Source organism: Bombina bombina, chromosome 6, assembly GCF_027579735.1.
Source record: "Bombina bombina isolate aBomBom1 chromosome 6, aBomBom1.pri, whole genome shotgun sequence".
Lineage (NCBI taxonomy): Eukaryota > Metazoa > Chordata > Amphibia > Anura > Bombinatoridae > Bombina > Bombina bombina.
In genome coordinates, this window is record NC_069504.1 from 462,174,793 (window position 1) to 462,198,614 (window position 23,822).

The 23,822-nt window shown below is 39.0% G+C and overlaps 1 protein-coding gene across 1 annotated transcript in view; it reads left to right on the forward strand.

Annotated features, from left to right (window-relative positions):
• Positions 1-23,822, forward strand: part of LOC128663085 (A disintegrin and metalloproteinase with thrombospondin motifs 2-like) — a 914,348-nt gene that overhangs the window by 707,487 nt on the left and 183,039 nt on the right. The window contains exons 8-9 of the mRNA XM_053717234.1: positions 6,316-6,459; positions 22,448-22,580. Of these exons, the coding sequence (XP_053573209.1) occupies positions 6,316-6,459; positions 22,448-22,580 (277 nt within the window). The remainder of the gene's footprint in view (positions 1-6,315; positions 6,460-22,447; positions 22,581-23,822) is intronic.

A 23,822-nucleotide genomic window follows, 5' to 3' on the forward strand; every position in this document is an offset into this window, starting at 1 on the left:
TCAGATTTGATTTCGGATAGGCTGCTGGTCACAGATGAGTGAATAGTGTCAATTTTCTCCCATAGCCTGTCAAAATTCTCTGCAATGTCCTGTTTAGATACTAAATTTCTGAGGTCAGCTTTTGTCAAAGGACTTTTGTCTTGTGGTGATTGTTGATGGTCAGCGTCCAGCTCCTCCTCTGCTTCTGTGTCTGTCAAGTGTTTAGCTGTCTGAGATGGTTTGAAGAATGTGGACACAGCTGTTGTTTTGGTTGTTTTGTCTCCCTTTGTGAGTCTTTTAGTGGACATCTTGACATATCACAGATATAGCCAAGAGAGTGGTATTGTTTACTGCTAGGGATGAATCTGCTATCTTCTGGAGTAGCTGTTTTTTGCCAGATCAAAAGCCTTGCAGTGTATGTACTTGTATTTTGATTGTGGAAACCCAGATTCAGTTTTAATTGTTTGTCTCGAGGAGGCAGATCATTTAGGATAACAAGAGGTAAGTTTATCAATCTTTAAAACATGGTATGACTCATATCAGTGTTATGTTTATTATTTTAGATCTCCTTCGGTTCCCCCATTAGAAATTTTCCTTTCTTAGGATGTAGTTTACATTTTATTCCTCTTGTTCTCCTATGTTATATTATCCCAGGTGTATATCAGGAGGTAGTTTAAGTGTAGTCGGACTCTGGGGAGTGCTGAGAAGTATGTGTTTCAGCGCCCGATGTGTCTGCTGTAGGTTACTTTTCTCAGTTGTAGGGTGACTTCAAGGTTAGTTGTAGAATATTATGAATTAGTGATCTCCCTCTCCTCAGGGTATTTATCCTCACAGGATGATCTCGGGAAAAGGTTCAAGGGGTATGACCTGCCACCACTTTGGGCTGGCAGGAAAGGGGGGAGGAGAGGAAGGTGACAGGAGGTCCTCCTATAGTACTGCCACTATGTTATAGCTGATTGTTGGGGGGAGCTTTTAAGTGTCCACTTAATGATAGGAGCAGACGTTAGAATGTGGATAAGGAGTGGATAAGGTGTTTCTAATGTGCTTGTAGAACGTTACTTTGAGGATTCTTTTGTAGTGGCAGTTGAATGTATGCCTCTGTCTTGTGGTTAGAGTGTTAAGGTGTATAAAGTCACTGCAGAGGTTAGAGAGTAGGGATTTGGGGATTCCCCCTTCACTAGCCGGAACCTATATTGTAATATATCCCGGTTATCAACTGGGGTCCAGATCACCTGGGCTACGCAAATATCAGCCTGCAATGCAGTAGGGTAGTCTGTCTATATTATATAACACACTGTTGTTTGGGAATCAGTTAGATTGTGGATCACCTGCAGCGTTTGTTTTCTTTTTTCAGTATAGGTCAAACCGCCACAGCAGCACACAGAGACTTTCCCTCTCCCAACTCTAATTATTAATCTCTTTGTTACTTTATAGGAGTTTGTTCAAGGATTGATTGCTGCTGTTATTCAAAGGCAATATAGTATGATGCAGTGATCAGATTGGTCTTAAGGTTATCGTAGCGATCAGATCCTGTGTTATAATTTGTACCTTGCGGTTATAATGTTCCCACACTCTTGCTCTTACTCAGTGTCAGCAGGATATTTATATTATGTGTGTACCGGGAGTTTCTCAGTCTCTAAGAGAGCAGCTGAGCTGTGTGTTTTTACTTTCTATGTCTCTTGTTGGAGCCAGCTCTCTCCGTCTCTTCCGGGTATGTTACCGTGACGTCACAGAGCAATGGCGCTGTTTCGCGCTCTTTTGCCCCGTATCGCCAGCAGTGACTACTGTTAGGGTATTTATCCCTCAGTGATCTTCCGACTCACCGGTACTTTCAGGCGGTCCCCTCTTCTGTAGTCGGCAGGAGTCGGACTGTCTGCTTGAACTCCGGGTTCCGCTGCTGCAGATGAGCGGTTACTGTTTCGTCTGTGCTAGTTCTCCAAATAAGTAAAACAGAGTATATAGTCCCCAATCCTTTAGTGCCACCGAAGACCCAGTGTCTCAGTTTAGATAGCCAGCATCAGTAAATCAACTATAGTCCACTTTTTAATGTAAAATTATCAAAAGTATGCAGGAGCTCATTCACTCCACGTCTGTACCCCTCTCAGGCTAGCTCCGCCTCAGTAAAGTTAATTTTAAAGGTATATCTTTTATGATCTGTGTAAAGAATATTATAACAGCATAAGCATGTATAGTCGATTCATAATCTAGTCTCTTTTCTATATAAATATATTTCAATGTGTTTATAAATTTAACTAATCTCAAGAATTTAGGAATAAATATTTATTTCAATTGTTTTGTATATACATTTTAATTGGAGGTTGTTTTAAAGAAATAACAAATAAATGTATTATAACCCTGGTATATACCTAATCTTAGGGAAACAGTTAAGAATGTTATTTACCTGGATACACTACGAAAACATATTGACTGTGGCAGCAGAAGCATCTCACCACACTCAAACAACTATTTAACCCATTAACACTGGAAATCACATCCTTTCAAGAATTGCAAAACTCATTTGGTCTCCCTAACACTGATAGATGTGTATACTTTCAGTGTAGACATTACATAAACAAGTTGAAATCCGATGGCTTGTTTACTAGGGAATTAACCAACATTGATAAACTTTGCACACTAAGCAAAGCAAGGATCTTACAAAATAACCAATACATACAACCCCATACTCCAACATTTTGAGGATGCTGGTATGCAACAGATATTATCCAAATGGTTCAATTGTGCAAACCTAACGGTAGACGAGGAACTCCTTATTGCTAGTTTCAATAAGTTACAGGCTGTAACTATTTCAGCAAATTTGAGAGAGTCTCATTTAAAAGTCTAGCATCAAGCCTATATAACTCCCGGTCTTCACTCTAAGTGGGTACCGGGGGCTAAAAATATTTGTACCAGGTGTAGTTATGCCTCACCAGATTGGATTCACCTGTTGTGGGATTATCCCAAAACTGACAAGTTTTTGGTATAAAATTTCTTATGGGCTGATCAAACTAACTAAAACACAGGTACGCCTCTCAGCTCAGCATGTTATATTCTTATTACCATCAGAGAGGAAACTTAGTTTCGGTATCTTTATATCTACAGTTATTGTACTGGCAAAATAACTAATTTTGGCAGGTTGGGCAAGTAACAAAACACCCATTTTCAACAGCTCATCAGAAAGGTTGATTCTCAGATGCTGATTGAAAAGGCAGATACAAAAGGTGACCCAGAGAAAAAATCAAATGTTTTATTCATAAATGGGAAGCTTATCTACTATATTTACCAGCCATTGTCAGAGATTGAGTAATTTACCCATTTAGAAACAGTCTTTTTATATTAAATGAGAATCTCAAAGGCAAGGTGTTTCTCTAACTATAGTAATCAACTATACCCCGACTAGGGGGCTGATTTATCAAAGGTCTGTCTGACATGATCCGCTCAGAGGATCATGTCCAACCAGGGGCGTAACTAGAAACCATAGGTCCCAGGTGCGAGAATTTTTTGAATTTAATACATTTTTTCCCAACATTTAAAACAGAAAAAAATGGTTGCTGTGTACACACACACACACACACACACACACATATATATATATATATATATATTATATATATATATATATATATATACATATAAATATATATATATACACGCACACACATATATATATATATACATATAAATATATATATATATACACACACACACACAAATATATATATATATATACACACATACACAAACACACAAATATATATATATATATATATATATATATACACACACATACACAAACATATATATATATATACACATACATACATATATATACACATATACATACACACACAAACACACACATATATATATATATATACATATATATATATATATATATATATATACATATACATATACACACAAACACACACACACACACATATATATATATATATATATATATATATATATATATATATATACAAATCCATAAAGCATATGTGGCTAAGTATGATGTATTTTCATGTATGTATTGAGCCAAGCTGCACACAGTTATGTATTCAAGCACATACAGTAAATGGCCAATTCCTGATACATTAGAGCTGGCACATAACATCCCTATTAGATCACAATGTACTATAGCAATGCTTCTGCTTTTTTATTATTATTATTATTTAGGAACCAACTTTGTAACCAATAAATACCAACATTTCCAGGACAAGACATTAAAATTAAATTCATATAAATGGGATATGGGATGAAGTCAGCCTGCAATGTTTTTTTTTTTTTTTTTTTAAATCAGCCCTAAGCCCTTGCATGTGGGAGGAAAGTTTGCAGCAGAGGAGAAACTGCCTGTCCGAATATAAAGGCAGATACTGCAAAGTAGAAGGAGAAGTGAGCGGCAGAGGGAGTTGAATGACACAAAAAAGGAATGTATTTGTGTGGACAGTGTGCGCGTTTAGAGAGAAGGCAAATAGACAGATTATAAGTGCATACAGTAGCATGGACCATATGTCAGTCACCAATTATGCCCAAAATGATATATGTCAGAATTGAAATGTGCGTGTTACTAGTGAAATCCAATGCTATTAACATAATTAAAAAAATTGATTTTTGCACTTTGCACTGAGCAACATTAAAATATTGCCAGTTTGAAGCATTATATTGCTGGATGTGCTGTTAGCCTTTTGCCAAATAAAACCAGGAAAACTTGACCATGAGGTGTAGTACAGTGGTTTTTGTTGTAAAAACACAAAAAATAAAATTGGAGATAAAGCAACACACCAATCAAGCTAGAGACTTTTAATCAGAGAAGAGCACTTATGTTTAGAGAGAGGACTGGAGTCGGGAGAGCAGTGATAGAGAGGCCAGGAAGGGAAACCTTAAACAAAAGACAGGGCGGGGGGACAGATACGGGGGGGGGGGGGGACAGCTACTTACAACAAATATGTGATCGATCTGCTAGTAAGTGCAGGCAGGGAGGGGTGTGATGTGACTGGCTGTGACCCGGTCCCACACTAAATCAGGAATGACAGGCATTCAACTGAGCAGGATGGAGCATATTAGAGGACTTTGGAAGGGACTCAGGAGGCTAATAATAGCTCTTACCTTATCATCTGCATCTGAGAGGTGCTGCCAGCCAGATTGATGCCTGTTTCCTGAAATTCCTCAGCTCCAGGACGGCTGTCTGCGTGCATTCAGGGCTCAGACTCAGAGCAAATGTACGCGCCAAAAACCGCCAGCCAATAGGAAAAGCTTCTGTCTGAGCTGCACCAATGAATCTATTTTTTGGTGAGCTGCGGCAACGGGCTGAGTGACTGAGACTCTGTAATAAGTAGCACTGCAGGTTGAGGCGATAAAAAGAAAAAAAAATAAACAAACAAAAAAAAAAGTTTGTGCTGAAGGCAGCAGGGCCCTTCTGAGGGCGGGGGCCCGGTTGCAGTCGTGACTTCTGCACCACTGGTTGTTACGCCCCTGTGTCCAACAGACATCGCTGAATGCAGACAGCATACGCTGTCAGCATTTAACATTGCACAATCAGTTCTGGTGAACTGCTTGTGCAATGCTGCCCCCTGCAGATTCAGCAGGGGGTGTCAATCAACCCAATCATATAGGATCGGGTTGATTGCAGTACGCCGCCTCAGAGGTGGCGTACGAGTTAAGGAGTAACGCTCTTAAGACTTCTGCTTCTTAACTGCTGTTTCCGGCGAGCCTGAAGGCTCACACAAAACGGGGGCATCAGGATCCATTCAGCCCTTGATAAATCAGCCCCTAGGTGTGAGTTTGTTGTTGGTTAGGCATTCCCTTCCCCCTACTTCCCCCCTTCCTCCTTTATAGGCTCTGGTCTGTAGAGGGTGATCTGGAGGCAAGTTAATATATGTATTCATAAGGTTTTTGTTTAATGTTAGTGTTTTTATTTGATACAATTTTTTAAAAATTGATCCAGATCATTACACGACAAGCATATGGATCTGATCCTATGTAGCCAGACTGTAATTATTTTAAAGTAAGATTCTTGGCTTTGTGCAGTAGCAGAGCAAAGGAACTATTGTTATCTGGTTTGCCATGTAAATAGTGACTATTTTTGTTATTCTCTTTATGCTTTTCATTAGAAGGGATCTTGGCCTCTACATGGCAACCACACAGGTTTACGTTTATTTAATTGGATTGTAATTATCATACTATGTATGGACTCTAGCTTTGTGGAAATAACAATGTATTTTTGTTTGTCTGATCTGTCATGAATGTACTGATCTTATTACTATAAATAAAGTTATTTTTAAAATGAAATAATAATTATTATGTAATATTCTATTTTTTTTCTTCACTTCATCCTAGATTAGGCATGGAACATGATGGACAAGGAAACAGATGTGGTGATGAAGTCAGGATGGGAAGCATTATGGCTCCACTTGTACAGGCAGCTTTTCATCGCTTTCACTGGTCTCGATGCAGTCAACAGGAACTTAGTCGCAATTTAAAGTGAGTCATTTGTGTTTTGGGAGTTTTGATGAAGTGAAATTGTTTTACCCCCTACTTTTTATGCTAAACATTTGACTTTACCGAGTATTCAAACATTGAACTTACATTTTTAACTTAATTTAAATTCTTCAACATTTTCTGTAAACCTGTGACAAAGACTAACTTCCTTCATTAAATAGATATAAACGCAAATTGTTATTATGTTTCTCTGTGTGATTCAGATAGAGCATGCAATGTTAAACAACTATCTAATTTACTTCTTTTAGAAGTTTGTATTTGATCTTTTGGTATCTTTTGTTGAAAAACACAATTTATGCTTACCTGATAAATTTATTTCTCTTGTGGTGTATCCAGTCCACGGATCATCCATTACTTGTGGGATATTCTCATTCCCAACAGGAAGTTGCAAGAGGACACCCACAGCAGAGCTGTAATATAGCTCCTCCCCTAACTGTCATAGCCAGTCATTCGACCGAAAACAAGCCGAGAAAGGAGGAACCATAGGGTGCAGTGGTTGCTGTAGTTTAAATTTAAAAATTACCTGCCTTAAAATGACAGGGCGGGCCGTGGACTGGATACACCACAAGAGAAATAAATTTATCAGGTAAGCATAAATTGTGTTTTCTCTTGTAAGGTGTATCCAGTCCACAGATCATCCATTACTTGTGGGATACCAATACCAAAGCTAAAGTACACGGATGAAGGGAGGGACAAGGCAGGTACTTAAATGGAAGGAACCACTGCCTGTAAAACCTTTCTCCCAAATATAGCCTCCGAAGAAGCAAAAGTATCAAATTTGTAAAATTTTGAAAAAGTATGAAGCGAAGACCAAGTCTCCGCCTTGCAAATCTGTTCAACAGAAGCCTCATTTTTAAAGGCCCAAGTAGAAGCCACAGCTCTTGTGGAATGAGCTGTAATCCTTTCAGGAGGCTGCTGTCCAGCAGTCTCATAGGCTAAGCAGATTATGCTTCTTAGCCAAAAAGAAAGAGAAGTTGCCGAAGCCTTTTGACCTCTCCTCTGTCCAGAGTAGACAACAAACAAAGCAGATGTTTGACGAAAATCTTTAGTAGCTTGTAAGTAAAACTTTAAAGCACGGACCACGTCCAGATTGTGTAATAGACGTTCCTTCTTCGAAGAAGGATTAGGACACAAGGATGGAACAACAATCTCTTGATTGATATTCTTGTTAGATACCACCTTAGGTAAGAACCCAGGTTTGGTACGCAGGACTACCTTATCCGTATGAAAAATCAGATAAGGAGAATCACATTATAAGGCAGTTAGCTCAGAGACTCTACAAGCCGAGGAAATAGATACCAAAAAAAAAGAACTTTCCAAGATAAAAGTTTGATATCTATGGAATGAATAGGTTCAAACGGAACTCCTTGAAGAACCTTAAGAACCAAATTTAAGCTCCATGGTGGAGCAACAGGTTTAAACACAGGCTTGATTCTAACTAAAGCCTGACAAAATGCCTGAACGTCTGGAACATCTGCCAGACGCTTGTGCAAAAGAATAGACAGAGCAGAAATCTGTCCCTTTAAGGAACTAGCTGACAATCTTTTTTCCAAACATTCTTGGAGAAAAGATAATATCCTGGGAATCCTGACCTTACTCCATGAGTAACCCTTGGATTCACACCAATAAAGATATTTATGCCATATCTTATGTTAAATTTTCCTGGTGACAGGCTTTCATGCCTGTATTAAGGTATCAATAACTGACTCGGAGAAGCCACGCTTTGATAAAATCAAGCGTTCAATCTCCAGGCAGTCAGCCTCAGAGAAATTAGATTTGGATGGTTGAAAGGACCCTGAAGTAGAAGGTCCTGTCTCAGAGGCAGAGACCATGGTGGAAAGGATGACATGTCCACTAGATCTGCATACCAGGTCCTGCGTGGCCACGCAGGTGCTATCAGAATCACTGATGCTCTCTCCTGCTTGATCTTGGCAATCAGTCGAGGGAGCAGAGGAAACGGTGGAAACACATAAGCCAGGTTGAAAGACCAGGGCACTGCTAGAGCATCTATCAGTGTCGCCTTGGGATCCCTGGACCTGGATCCGTAACATGGAAGCTTGGCGTTCTGGCGAGACGCCATGAGATCCAGTTCTGGTTTGCCCCAACGATGAATCAGTTGTGCAAAAACCTCCGGATGGAGTTCCCACTCTCCCGGATAAAAAGTCTGATGACTTAGAAAATCCGCCTCCCAGTTCTCTACACCTGGGATATGGATAGCTGATAGGTGGCAAGAGTGAATCTCTGCCCAGCGAATTATTTTTGAAACTTCTAACATCGCTAGGGAACTTCTTGTTCCCCCTTGATGGTTGATGTAAGCTACAATCGTGATGTTGTCCGACTGAAATCTGATGTACCTCAGAGTTGCTAACTGAGGCCAAGCCTGAAGAGCATTGAATATTGCTCTTAGTTCCAGAATATTTATTGGAAGGAGAGACTCCTTCTGAGTCCACGATCCATGAGCCTTCAGGGAATTCCAGACTGCACCCCAACCTAGAAGGCTGGCATCTGTTGTTACAATTGTCCAATCTGGCCTGCGAAAGGTCATACCTTTGGACAGATGGACCCGAGATAGCCACCAGAGAAGAGAATCCCTGGTCTCTTGGTCCAGATTCAGTTGAGGGGACAAATCTGTGTAATCACCGTTCCACTGACTGAGCATGCATAGTTGCAGCGGTCTGAGATGTAAGCGTGCAAACGGCACTATGTCCATTGCCGCTACCATTAAGCCGATTACTTCCATACACTGAGCCACCGAAGGGCGCGGAATGGAATGAAGAACCCGGCAGGAATTTAGAAGCTTTGATAACCTGGACTCCGTCAGGTAAATTTTCATTTCTACAGAATCTATCAGAGTCCCTAGAAAGGAAACTCTTGTGAGTGGGGATAGAGAACTCTTTTCCTCGTTCACTTTCCACCCATGCAACCTCAGAAATGCCAGTACTACGTCCATATGAGACATGGCAATTTGGAAGTTTGACGCCTGTATCAGGATGTCGTCTAAATAAGGGGCTACTGCTATGCCCCGCAGCCTTAGGACCGCCAGAAGCGACCCTAGAACCTTTGTAAAGATTCTTGGGGCTGTAGCTAATCCAAAGGGAAGAGCTACAAACTGGTAATGCCTGTCTAGAAAGGCAAACCTGAGAAACTGATGATGATCTTTGTGTATCGGAATGTGAAGATAAGCATCCTTTAGATCCACTGTAGTCATATATTGACCCTCCTGGATCATTAGTAGGATGGTATGAATAGTTTCCATCTTGAATGATGGAACTTTGAGGAATTTGTTTAAGATCTTTAGATCCAAAATTGGTCTGAAGGTTCCCTCTTTTTTGGGAACCACAAACAGATTTGAGTAAAAACCCTGTCCCTGTTCCTCCTTTGGAACTGGATGGATCACTCCCATAACTAGGAGGTCTCGTACACAGTGTAAGAATGCCTCTCTCTTTATCTGGTTTGCAGATAATTGTGAAAGGTGAAATCTCCCTTTTGGGGGGGGAAGCTTTGAAGTCCAGGAGATATCCCTGGGATATAATTTCCAACGCTCAGGGATCCTGAACATCTCTTGCCCACGCCTGGGCGAAGAGTGAAAGTCTGCCCCCTACTAGATCCGTTACCGGATAGGGGGCCGTTCCTTCATGCTGTCTTAGAGGCAGCAGCAGGCTTTTTGGCCTGCTTACCTTTTTTCCAGGTCTGGATTGGTCTCCAGACTGTCTTGGATTGAGCAAAAGTTCCCTCTTGTTTAGCATTAGAGGAAGTTGATGCCGCACCTGCCTTGAAGTTTCGAAAAGCACAAAAATTAGACTGTTTGGCCCTAGATTTGGACCTGTCCTGAGGAAGGGCATGACCTTTTCCTCCAGTGATATCAGCGATAATCTCCTTCAAACCAGGCCCGAATATGGTCTGCCCCTTGAAGGGAATGTTAAGTAGCTTAGATTTTGAAGTCACGTCAGCTGACCATGATCTAAGCCATAGCGCTCTGCACGCCTGTATAGCAAAACCAGAATTCTTAGCCGTTAGTTTAGTCAAATGAACAATGGCATCAGAATAAAAGAATTGGCTAGCTTAAGTGCTCTAAGTTTGCCAAGTATGTCATCCAATGGAGTCGCTACCTGTAAAGCCTCTTCCAGAGACTCAAACCAGTACGCCACAGCAGCAGTGACAGGGGCAATGCATGCAAGGGGCTGTAGGATAAAACCTTGTTGAATAAATATTTTCTTAAGGTAACCTCTAATTTTTTATCCATTGGATCTAAAAAAAAAAAGCACAACTGTCCTCGACAGGGATAAAAGAACGCTTTACTAGAGTAGAAACTGCTCCCTCCACCTTAGGGACTGTCTGCCATAAGTCCCGTGTGGTGGCGTCTATTGGAAACATTTTTCTAAAAATAGAGGGGAAGAGAACGGCACACCTGGTCTATCACATTCCTTATTAATAATTTCTGTAATCCTTTTAGGTATTTGGAAAAACATCAGTACACACCGGCACTGCATAGTATTTATCCAGTCTACACAATTTCTCTGGCACTGCAATGGTATCACAGTCATTCAGAGCAGCTAAAACCTCCCTAAGCAACACGCGGAGGTGTTCAAGCTTAAATTTAAATGCAGAAATATTAGAATCAGGTATCTTTCCTGAGTCATTAACATCACCCACTGACTGAAGCTCTCTTTCCTCAGCTTCTGCATATTGTGAGGCAGTATCAGACATGGTTCTTAAAGCGTCAGTATGCTCTGCATTTTGTCTCACCCCAGAGCTATCTCGCTTACCTCTAAGTTCAGGTAGTCTGGCTAATGCCGCTGACAGTGTATTATCCATGACTGCCGCCATGTCTTGTAAAGTAAACGCTATGGGCACCCTAGATGTACTTGGTGCCATTTGAGCGTGAGTCCCTTAAGCGTGAGTCAAAGGGTCTGACACGTCGGGAAAGTTAGACGGCATAACTTCCCCCTCGTCAGATTCCTCTGGTGATAATTTTTTTAAAGACAGAAAATGATCTTTATTGCATAAAATGAAATCAGTACATTTGGTACACATTCTAAGAGGGGGTTCCACCATGGCTTTTAAACATAATAAACAAGGAGTTTCTTCTATGTCAGACATGTTTATACAGACTAGCAATGAGACTAGCAAGCTTGGAAAACACTTTAAATCAAGTTAACAAGCATATATAAAAAACGGTACTGTGCCTTTAAGAGAAACAAATTTTGTCAGAATTTGAAAAACAGTGAAAAAATGCAGTAAATGAAACGAAATTTTTACAGTGTGTATAATAGGCTAACAGAGCATTGCACCCACTTGCAAATGGATGATTAACCCCTTAGTTCAAAAAACGGATCAAAAAAACGAAATAGACGTTTTTTAACAGTCACAACCAACTGCCACAGCTCTGCTGTGGCCCTACCTTCCCCAATAAACGACTTTGGAAAGCCTTTGGGCCCTTTAGAGATGTCCTATAGCATTCAGAGGGCCTTTGAGGGAAGCTGGATGTCACAGTTTGTAATTTTAAGTGCACCAACTGTAACTTTTTATACTACAACAGTGGAAAGCCTCAGGTTTCTAGTCAAAATTTAAGCCAGCCATGTGGAAAAAACTAGGCCCCAATAAAGTTATATCACCAAAGCATATATAAAAACGATTAAACATGCCAGCAAACGTTTTATATTGCAATATCATAAGGGTATTACCCCTGGGAGTAAGCATGATACCAGTCGTTATTAAATCACTGTATTCAGGCTTAACTTACATTAATCCGGTATCAGCAGCATTTTCTAGTGTTTTCCATCTCTAGAAAAAATTATAACTGCACATACCTGATAGCAGAATAAACTGCACGCCATTCTCTCGCTGAAGTTACCTCATCTGTGTAATCCCCTCAGACATATGTGAGAACAGCAAGGGATCTTAGTTACAACCTGCTAAGATCATAGAAACCTCAGGCAGATTCTTCTTCTATTTACTGCCTGAGATAAAATAGCACAACTCCGGTACTATTTAAAAATAACAAACTTTTGATTGAAGAAAATAAACTAGCTATATTTAACCACTCTCTCCTACAACGTCCTTGCTTTTTGAGAGTTGCAAGAGAATGACTGGGTATGACAGTTAGGGGAGGAGCTATATTACAGCTCTGCTGTGGGTGTCCTCTTGCAACTTCCTGTTGGGAATGAGAATATCCCACAAGTAATGGATGATCCGTGGACTGGATACACCTTACAAGAGAAAGCAGGGATGTCAGCTCAGGAGCTTGCACGTCTGGAGCACTTTATGGCAGCAGTTTTGCAAGAATGTTATCCTTTGCAAGAGCACTAGGTGGCAGCACTATTTCCTGCCGTGTCTGTTGTATACCTATCTATGTATTGCTGTGCCTCTTTTTTAAACAATATATTGGTGCTTAATAACGTTTTTACAAAATGTCACAAACTCAGTTCATTCATACTAAGTTTATTGGGTTAATAATTAAAACAGACATTCCATTCACATGCATGTTAAAATTACTTAAACTCCTGAGTTATGTGAATAGGAGACTGCTTTTATTTTAGTGTGCAATACTTATTGTTGTCGTATTCAGTTGCTTTATAGTTGCTAGGTTGGATATAATATATATCATTAAAGTTCAAGATACACAGAGTCTTTACAATCCTGGCATAGATAGTAGTATTTTCACTGCAGCCCATTAGCTATAGTTATATTAGGATGGTTTGTAGGTTTGTGCATATAGTTACACCATCTATTCAATTGCCTTAAGCTTGTTTTTCATTGCTGTTGTTTGTAATCTATTCATAAAATGCGGTTATTATTTCACAATTATATGCAATGTACTTGTGGACCCTTAACCGCTATTTCATGTTATACAAATATTACGCAGCGATTGCAATGAGTAAAATTCTAGTTGTAGCTGTTCGTGTCATTGTTACTAGGTATCAATCCACTCTGGTTTGCTAGAAACATTCACTGCCCCGTAATTACCATATCAACTACTATCTAGAACTAGACTCCTTTTATAGCAGGAGTCATCATTAACTGTATGCTTTCAAAAGATTATGCAATTTTATTAGTGTTATCGGAGTCTTAGGAGTAAGCCAAAAACAGATTAAAAATGGAGCTGAATGCTCCCAACATAGACGCCCCTAACGCGCATTTCACTAAACACTTTTTCAGCTCTGTTTTTTAATCTGTTTTTTTTTCTATATGCACAAACCTACAAACCATCATTATATAACTATAGCTAATGGGCTGCAGTGAAAATACTACTATCTATGCCAAGATTGTAAAGACTCTGTATCTTGAACGATTAATGATATACAATATATTGTACCATATGAAACCTAGCAACTATAAAGCAACTGAATACGACAACAATTGCACACTAAAATAAAAGCAGTATCCAATTTACGTAACTCAGGAGTTTAAGTGATTTTAACATGTATGTGAATGGAGTGTCTGTTATTAACCCAATAAACTTAGTATGAATGAACTAAGTGTGACATTTTGTAAAAAGGTTATTAAGCACCAATATATCATTTAAAAAAGAGACACAGAAATCTTTATTGGCGCATCTCTATATGTGCTTCCCAGTTTTGAAAAATTGCAAATTTATTGCTGGCAAACCTCTTAATCCTTACAGATTCAAAGTTTAATAATAGGATTGTTTTCCACTTATTATACATTTAAGTGCTAAGTCCCTAATCCCAATTACTAACCTATCTATGTATCTCTTCAACAAAGAATATCATAGGAATGAAGCAAATTTGATAATAGAAGTAAACTGGAATAATTTTTTAAATTTAATGTGAATCTGTCTGAATCACAAAAGAAGATTTTTGGGTTTCATACAACTTTATCTCTGTTTTTAAAGGAGCATTAAATACCTCTTTGCTTTTGTGTGAAAAGAAAATTGGTTGTCCTACACTCCCTAGAGAGGTCAAAAATCAAATTCTGTAAGCTATGTTGTTAAAACGACTTTGAATACTTAGGTTACATAGGTTTCATGGCCTTTCTAAGGAGTGTGTCACAAGCACATTTTACACAAGTGGTGTTTAATGACCTTTTAGGAGAAACTCTATAAAGGTGTTTGAAAATATTAATGAGGGCAAATCTGCATTTTGTTGTTGAAGAAAATATCCTATAGCTGATATACCTATGGTAAAATATACTTACTTATCGCATTTGGTATCTGTGAGATTATTCTACAGAACAAAAATAAAACAAATGATGTTAAAGGGATACTTAACACCAAACTTTTTCTTGCATGATTCAGATAGAGTATGCAATTTTAAGCAACTTTCTAATTTACTCCTATTATCATTTTTTCTTCATTCTCTTGGTATCTTTATTTGAAAATGCAGGAATCTAAGCTAAGGAGCCGGCCCATTGTTGGTACAGAACCCTGGATAGCACTTGCCGATTGATGGCTACATTTAGCCACCAATCAGCAAGCGCATCCCAGGTTCTGAACCAAAAATGGGCCGGCATCTAAGCTTTACATTCCTGCTTTTGAAATAAAGATAGCAAGTGAACGAAGAAAAATTGATAATAGGAGTAAATTAGAAATTTGCTTAAAATTGCATGCTCTATCTGAATCATTAAACAAATATTTAGGTTTAGTATCCCTTTAAGTTACAATTGATGATCAGCATACAAAAATGGATGGTCGTGAGTTCTCAAAAACATGTTCTGTAATTACACATGTGCATAGTGCAACAAACAAGGTTTGGGTGTTTGATTAAATGCTCAAATATTAGATCATGATGGCTTTCTCCAGCACAAGCTTATGCATTACAAAATGATAACAAATAATAAATGTAGTACAAGATTAATTGGTGGATTAGCTCAGTTTTAACACACATGCAAAAAAAAAATCCATCCAAAATATTTATCTTGTGACATAATGTATTGCCCCCCCCCCCCCCCCTTGGCTTCATACATAATACAAATAGTCTTTTGTATACACTTTATATCACTTGATATTATTTTTATTATGACTACATGATAATGGAATGCTTACTTGTGAGACATGCTATGAAAACAAATTTGAAATATTATACTTTCTCAGTTTATTTGAGAAAGAAACAACATTGAATTTATTTATGTAGTAAAAATTCATACTATCAGAAGTTCCAGGCTGCTCGACATCAAGAGAGCTATATATATATAATGTATGTATCTAAGTATCTATGTATTTATCTATGTATCTACAGTATGAATCAATGTATCTATCTATCTATCTATCTATCTATCATCTATATATATATATCTATCATCTATATATCTATCTAGCTATCTATCTGATGTAAGGGAGCTATTTAAATTGAACCTATCATGAACTAATTTTCTGACAGTTTTAAAATATTAGGCTTGTAGCTGATTCCTTATATTCAGCTCATATAGCTTTAGATGAGTGATGCATAAGGTATTAGCAGATTTATATTAGTAGCTATTTGAATAAGGTTACCCCACAAGTTATAGCTTGATACTCTAGGGTTAATGGAAGTATTGATTTGTGAAATAGACACATAAACTCTCTAGAGAAAATTATAGATAAGACTGAGGTCAAATGAGAAACAAGGAAGTTCAGTTAGATACAGCAAATGTGATTCAGGCTTGAGAGACAATATGCACAGGTAACCAATAGCATTTACATGAGGATTAGTTCAATTTGAGAGTGCAAACAAAAAGATACTTGCGGTTACTGAACAGTGGAGAAGCGTGGGGTGTTTAACCGGAGCGGCGTCTGGCTCTGTGACAGAGACGCTACAGGATGTTTGCAGGGAAGCGTGTGCCGCTTAAGCTCTGAGCAGCGTCTGTTAGGTGGTTGTGACTCAGATGCGAGGCGGTGAAGGATGACGTCAGGATTCCAGCTACGGCCAAAAGAGAACTAAGATCTGTTGATAAGTATGCTGAGAGAGAGTAAGCTGAGAATTCAGATTAGTTGTGCAGGGTAAAATATACAAAGGTATATCAGGCTGTGAAGGTAGAGGCTTGAAATTAGGATAAACTGAGAGTTCAAGGATACAATCCAGATCACAACTTCAATAATCAAGCAACAACCAGGTGTTGCTGATAGCCTTATATAGGGCAACAATAAAGGTGGACAGATGGGAGTTAAGGTGGAATTTTGACAGATCCCCCCTCTCAAGGTGACCCTCCTGGGTTCACCGAGCCAGGTTTGGTTGGGTAACGAAGATGGAAGTCACGCAGTAGATCAGGAGCGTGAACATCTCGCAGGGGAATCCAAGAATCCTCCTCGGGACCATAGCCAGTCCAACGAACCAGATATTCCACCCGTCTCCAACAATTGCGGGAATCGAGGATCTTCTCAACCTCAAACTCAGACTGGTCTTCACATATAGTATCCTCAGAGACATCATTCTCAGGCTGTGTATCGGAACGTCCAGAGTAAGGTTTCAAGAGAGACACATGGAAAGATGGATGGATCCTTAGATGTCTGGGTAAATGGAGCACCACTGCATTAGGGTTGAGGATTTTCTTTATCCTGAAAGGTCCAATAAATTGGTTTGCCAATTTTTTGCAGGGGACCTTTAGCTTCAGGTTCTACCAAACTCGATCACCTGGTGCATACTGAGGGGGAGGTAAATGCTTTTTATCAAAGTGAAGTTTTTGTTTGCTTTTTGCATTCTCCAAATGTTTTTTCAATAAAGGTAAAGTATTTTGTAACTCAGTAAAGTATGCTACGTCATATGGTGAGGAAGAGGTGGTTGTAGGGGTGGGTATAGTTCTCGGATGATATCCATAGGAGGCATAAAACGGTGACATTTTAGTGGAAGTGGAAGTGTTGATTGAATTATTGTAGGCGAACTCTGCCATCGTGAGCCAGTCAGACCAGTCATCTTGGATATGTGAAATGTAGCACCTTAGGTACTGTTCCAAAGTTTGGTTTAGATGTTCTGTTAAACCATTAGACTGTGGGTGAAAAGCTGTTGTGAATCTTGGTGAAATCTTCATAAGACGACACAATTCCCTCCAGAATCTGGAAGTGAACTGTGTTCCCCTATCTGTTACTATTGAAAGAGGTAGTCCGTGTAATTTTACAATATGGTGAGATAAAGTAGTTAACTGTGGTTGTAGCAGTAGGGATCTTCTTTAAGGGGATGAAATGTCCCATACGGGTGAGATGATCAACAACCACTAAGATACAAGTGTGATTCCTTGATGGTGGTAGATCTACAATGAAGTCCATTGATATCATATGCCAAGGTGTGTCAGGAATGGGTAGGGGAGACAACAATCCGAAGGGTTTGTGTGGTATACGTTTGTTTCGGGAACAGATTTGACAATTGTTGATATGGTCACATATGTCTTGTTTCATCCTTGGCCACCAATACTCTCTATTCAACAATTCAAGGGTTTTGGTAATTCCTGGATGTCCTGATAGAGGATTATCGTGGTAATGATGGAGTAATTGTTTTCTCAGGGTTGGCGGTACATATATCAAATTGTCAAAGAGAAATAAACCACTCTTGGTTTCTTTGGTACACATCTGGGGAATGTTGGGATCCATACGCTGAGCAGTTAGTAGGTCGGAATGGAATGATGTAATAGAGGCTAGAAATTTGTGAGAGGGAATGATGTTTTGTGCCCCTTCCTTTTTGGGGATACTTTGGAAAGTTCTGGAAAGAGAATCAGCTTGGGTATTTTTGGAACCTGGTCTATAGTGTATGAGAAGATTGAAGCGATCCAGGAAGAGCGACCAGAGGACTTGTCGTGATGATAGCGTCTTATTTTTCTTCAGGTATTGTAGATTTTTATGGTCGGTCAGGACCAAGAAAGGTTTGAGTGTACCTTCCAAGATATGCCTCCAGTGTTCCAAAGCGACTTTTATTGCCAAAAGCTCAAGATCTCCTACGGAGTAATTTCTTTCTGGGGGTGTCAAGAGTCGCGAATAGAAGGCAACTGGGTGGCGAACTTGTGATCCAACGTGTTGTTGAGATAGAATAGCCCCAACTCCAACATTTGAGGCATCAACTTCTAAAGTGTAATCCGCATCTGGATCTGGAAGCTGTAAGATTGGAGCTGATGTGAAACATGCTTTCAGTTTTTTGAAAGCTTCATTTGCTTCGTTTGTCCAGCTGAATCTGTTTTTTCCTGTTAACTTAGTTAGTGGTTGAGCAATAGAAGAATATCCCTGTATGAATCTTCTGTAAAAGTTGGAAAAGCCTAAGAACCTTTGAAGAGATTTCAAACTAGTAGGTGTTGGCCATTCCAATACAGCTTTTACCTTGTCAGGGTCCATTTCTATGCCAGTTGGGGAGATGATATAACCCAAGAATTTGATTGTCTTTACATGGAATTGACATTTTTCAGACTTAGCATAAAGTTGATGTTCCCTTAATCTCATTAGAACCCATCGTACGTGTTTAATGTGGTCAGACATGGATTTTGAATATATTAAGATGTCATCTAAATATATCACTACGCAAATCTCCAATAAATCCTTAAAAATCTCATTAATAAAAAATTGAAATGTCGCTGGAGCATTTGTCAAACCAAACGGCATAACATTATACTGAAATAAGCCATATCGGGTCTTGAATGCTGTCTTCCACTCATCTCCCTTCCTCATGCGAATAAGATTATATGCCCCTTTCAAATCAAGTTTGGTAAAGATTTGGGCATCTGTTAATCTTTCTAGAAGTTCGGGGATGAGTGGAAATGGGTAGCGGTTTTTCACTGTGATGGCATTTAAACCCCTATAGTCAATAATCGGGCGTAAGGTGCCATCCTTATTGGTCACAAAAAACATTCCAGCAGCTGCTGGAGATGTGGAGGTGGATATAAACCCTTTTCTTAAATTTTCGTCGAGATATTCTCTAAGGTGTTGCAACTCTTTTTTAGACATAGGCTATATCTTACCAAAAGGTATGGTGGTATTTGGCTTAGTGTCAATAGGGCAATCGAATGGCCTATATGGTGGTAAATTTTCTGCTTCTTTCAGGTTAAAAACATCTGAAAATTTGGTGTATTCTGTGGGTATTTGAGTTTGTATGTGGTTCAAAGCGAGAATGGGGTAACAGGTTGTGGTACAGTATTGAGATGAGAACTGTATAGTGTTTGCAGTCCAATCTATACTTGGGTTATGTGTCTGTAACCAGGGCAAGCCCAGAATAACAGGGTGTATAGAGTTAGGTAGTATATCAAATGTGATATATTCAGTATGCCCATTACCTGATGTGGTTAGTAGTGGGATGGTGTGGTGTGTTATAGGACCTTTTAAATGAGTGGATCCATCAATAACTTTCACATGCACAGGAAATTGCTTTGACACACTAGGTATTTTATTTACAGTTACATATGTTTGATCCATAAACATGCCGAATGCCCCTGAATCGATCATTGCTTCATTCCTGAGAAGATGTTGATCCCACTGTAAAGACAATGAAATGGTTAAGTGTGACATCACTTTAGACTTTTCTTGTGGATTAATTATCAGTATCTTACCCCTCTTTTGGTGCATCAGGTTTGGACAAATGGATACAGTGTGGTCTTTGTTTCCGCAATACATACATAGATTTAAATTCCTTCTTCGTTGTTTTTCCTCATATGTTAATGGACCTTTTATTGTTCCAATTTCCATAGGCACAGGACTTGTAGTAGTTTTCTCCACTTGGGGTACGTGATACTTCTTGGGGTAGAGTTCAGATGGAACTTTTTCCGCTCGGCGTTCCCTGTATCTCCTATCCATAGAGATAGTGATCTTTATGAGTGACTCTAGGGTGTCAGGAAATTCAATACGGGAAAGCTCATCTTTTAGATGTTCGGACAGACCCAGTCTGAACTGGTTGCGTAGGGAGACTGAGTTCCACTGAGACTCCGTGGCCCATAGCTGGAACTCCGCGACGTAGTCTTCAACAGGTCTTTTACCCTGCTTCATTGTTCTCAGGTTGTTTTCTGCAGTTAGTTGTGTGTTTCTATCTTCATACAAGAGGGCCATTGCTTTGAAGAATTCTTCCAGGGAACCTAATGTGGGATCATTAACTTCAAAAAATGTATCCGCCCACAACCTAGGTTCACCACTTAAGTAAGAAATCACAGTGCATACTTTTACTCTGTCAGAGTAATATGTTTTAGGTTTCATTGAAAATATCAAATAACAGGCGTTGCGAAACTCGCGAAAACGAGCGCGAGTACCGGTAAACACACATGGAGGGTTAATTTTAGGTTCTGGGTGTTCAGCAGCCTTTTGCGTGATAAAGTTATTCAAAATACGTTTCAAAGTATTATTTTCATTTTTCAACTCTGTTAAACCTGTTAAACCTCTGTTAAACCTTCTGGTTTAGACTGGTTATTTCATTAGCCATAGCTGCAGGATCCATAGTTCAGAGTTGAAATTTAATGAATTGTAAGGCTTGATTATTCTATCATGAACTAATTTTCTGACAGTTTTAAAATATTAGGCTTGTAGCTGATTCCTTATATTCAGCTCATATAGCTTTAGATGAGTGATGCATAAGGTATTAGCAGATTTATATTAGTAGCTATTTGAATAAGGTTACCCCACAAGTTATAGCTTGATACTCTAGGGTTAATGGAAGTATTGATTTGTGAAATAGACACATAAACTCTCTAGAGAAAATTATAGATAAGACTGAGGTCAAATGAGAAACAAGGAAGTTCAGTTAGATACGGCAAATGTGATTCAGGCTTGAGAGACAATATGCACAGGTAACCAATAGCATTTACTTGAGGATTAGTTCAATTTGAGAGTGCAAACAAAAAGATACTTGCGGTTACTGAACAGTGGAGAAGCGTGGGGTGTTTAACCGGAGCGGCGTCTGGCTCTGTGACAGAGACGCTACAGGATGTTTGCAGGGAAACGTGTGCCGCTTAAGCTCTGAGCAGCGTCTGTTAGGTGGTTGTGACTCAGATGCGAGGCGGTGAAGGATGACGTCAGGATTCCAGCTACGGCCAAAAGAGAACTCAGATCTGTTGATAAGTATGCTGAGAGAGAGTAAGCTGAGAATTCAGATTAGTTGTGCAGGGTAAAATATACAAAGGTATATCAGGCTGTGAAGGTAGAGGCTTGAAATTAGGATAAGCTGAGAGTTCAAGGATACAATCCAGATCACAACTTCAATAATCAAGCAACAACCAGGTGTTGCTGATAGCCTTATATAGGGCAACAATAAAGGTGGACAGATGGGAGTTAAGGTGGAATTATGACAGAACCAGACACTGTAGTACAAGTAGAGTACTTCCTTCTAATGATGATTGGCTTATAGGTGCTTCTTCTTAATGGTGAATGATAAAACAAGTTAGTTTATTAAAAACAAGATTAAAAGCTTTAACAAGCAATGGTTATAATGCAACGCGTTTCTCAGCCCCAACATGGGCTGTTTCATCAGGCATAGTACAGGTGTACTATGCCTGATGAAACAGTCCATGTTGGGGCTGAGAAACGCATTGCATTATAACCATTGCTTGTTAATGTTTTTTAATCTTGATTTTAATAAACTAACTTGTTTTATACAAGCACTGGTTTATCACCTTCTTGAGCAGTTACAACCGCTGCAACCAACTTATTATTCATACTGAGTGTGGCAGGATCCCCCTGCACTGATCAATCTACACCTGGAGAGTGTTAGCTGGTACACCCCAAGCTACTAGCCTGCACCTACCAGTACATAAGTGTACTTGGGCTAAATGTGAGTACCCATTTGGCTTTTTCTTATATCTGATTGGTTGGCATACTGATACACACACAAGGCACCCCTCTATTCTCCTATTATATAAAAACGATTATGTCATTTTTCTAGTAAAGAAATATTAATACATGTATCATTTAAGTTTCAGTTAAAATATGCATTCTTTTATAACTAGAGTATATTTGTAGTAGTAGAATATGATGTATAATTAGATTAAGATTATGTAAGTTTTGCATAGGGTCACTGGTTATACAAACAAAAATAATTAAGATCACTGTACCATAAACCACAGCATAATGTTTACATTGCAGTTCCTATGATTGTCTGCGTGATGATCCTTTTGAGCACGATTGGCCTTCCCTCCCACAGCTCCCAGGGATTCATTATTCTATGAATGAGCAATGCCGTTTTGATTTCGGTTTGGGCTATATGATGTGCACAGCTGTGAGTATGCAGTTTCTGATTTTTAAATTGAAATTGTAAACATTGTCTTTATTAAGCTACACATTTTTAACTCTTTAACCCTTTGATGACCAGGTTACTTTGTCTACATCAGAACAACGTTCCGATGTAAACAAATTGAATGTAAACAGATTTCAATGATGGGATCGGGTCAGAGGGTGTCCCTATGACGCTAGACACGCCCTCCAGACCGCAATCACATCCAGGAAGTGCCTTTGGCTTCAGGACAGCCAAAAGGCTAGGACGTTCTATTCCGTCCTAACGGCACTAAAGCCCGGCACGGTTAGGATGGAATAGGTCACCATAACGGCCTTAAAAGGTTAAAGGAACACCTATACAAACTTAATTTACAAACTTAATGTATATTCTAGTATGCAAGATAATGTGCTATTGAACTTGTATAAAAAAAGCTAATACGTACAATCAATCATGACATATATATATATTCACTATACTATGCAAAAAGTCTTAGGCCACCATTAGATTTGTTGTTTTAGCAATGGTATAATGACCATATATAATTATTAGAATACAACTAGAAAATACAGCATATTTGTATGCAGTATTAAAAAAATTGAAAAAAGGCTTCTATAGGCTAAAGTGGCAAGTATTTAGTGTGACCTCCCTTTAGACTTGAGCAATAGCAGGAACCTGGCTCTCGTAAACCTAAACTGAATGGAACCCTAATTAATGTCATTGCTAACACCTGTATTTGTCTTACTATTTTGTGTCAAAATTACTGCTGGGAAAAATGTATATTACACCAGGTTTGTGCAAGACGTTTGCGTACTGCATACACATGTGGTATGAGTTTAATTCATTGGAAGCTTGCTAATAAGACCAACTTTCAATCACATCATTCCATTCAAAATGCCAAAGATCACAAAATTTGACAGACATAAAATCATAGTTTTGCATCAGCAAGACTACTCAAAGGGAAATCAGTAAACAAACTAGATATATTTAAGATGTGGTATTCAAGCTGTTATTAAGAAATTTGAAGAATCAGGAGAGGTGAAGGACAAAGGACTGGAAAACTTTCAAAATCTGATGAGAAGTTTCTCAGAGTTTCTTCTTTGAGATACTGGAAGAAGTCCAGCAAGGACCTGGCTCAGCATCTGGCAGCTTCATCGGGATGCCAAGTTGACCCGTCTACAGTCCAAATAAGCTTGATCAGGAATGGTCTTTGTGAAAGGGTAGCAGCCAAGAAACCACTTTTATGGA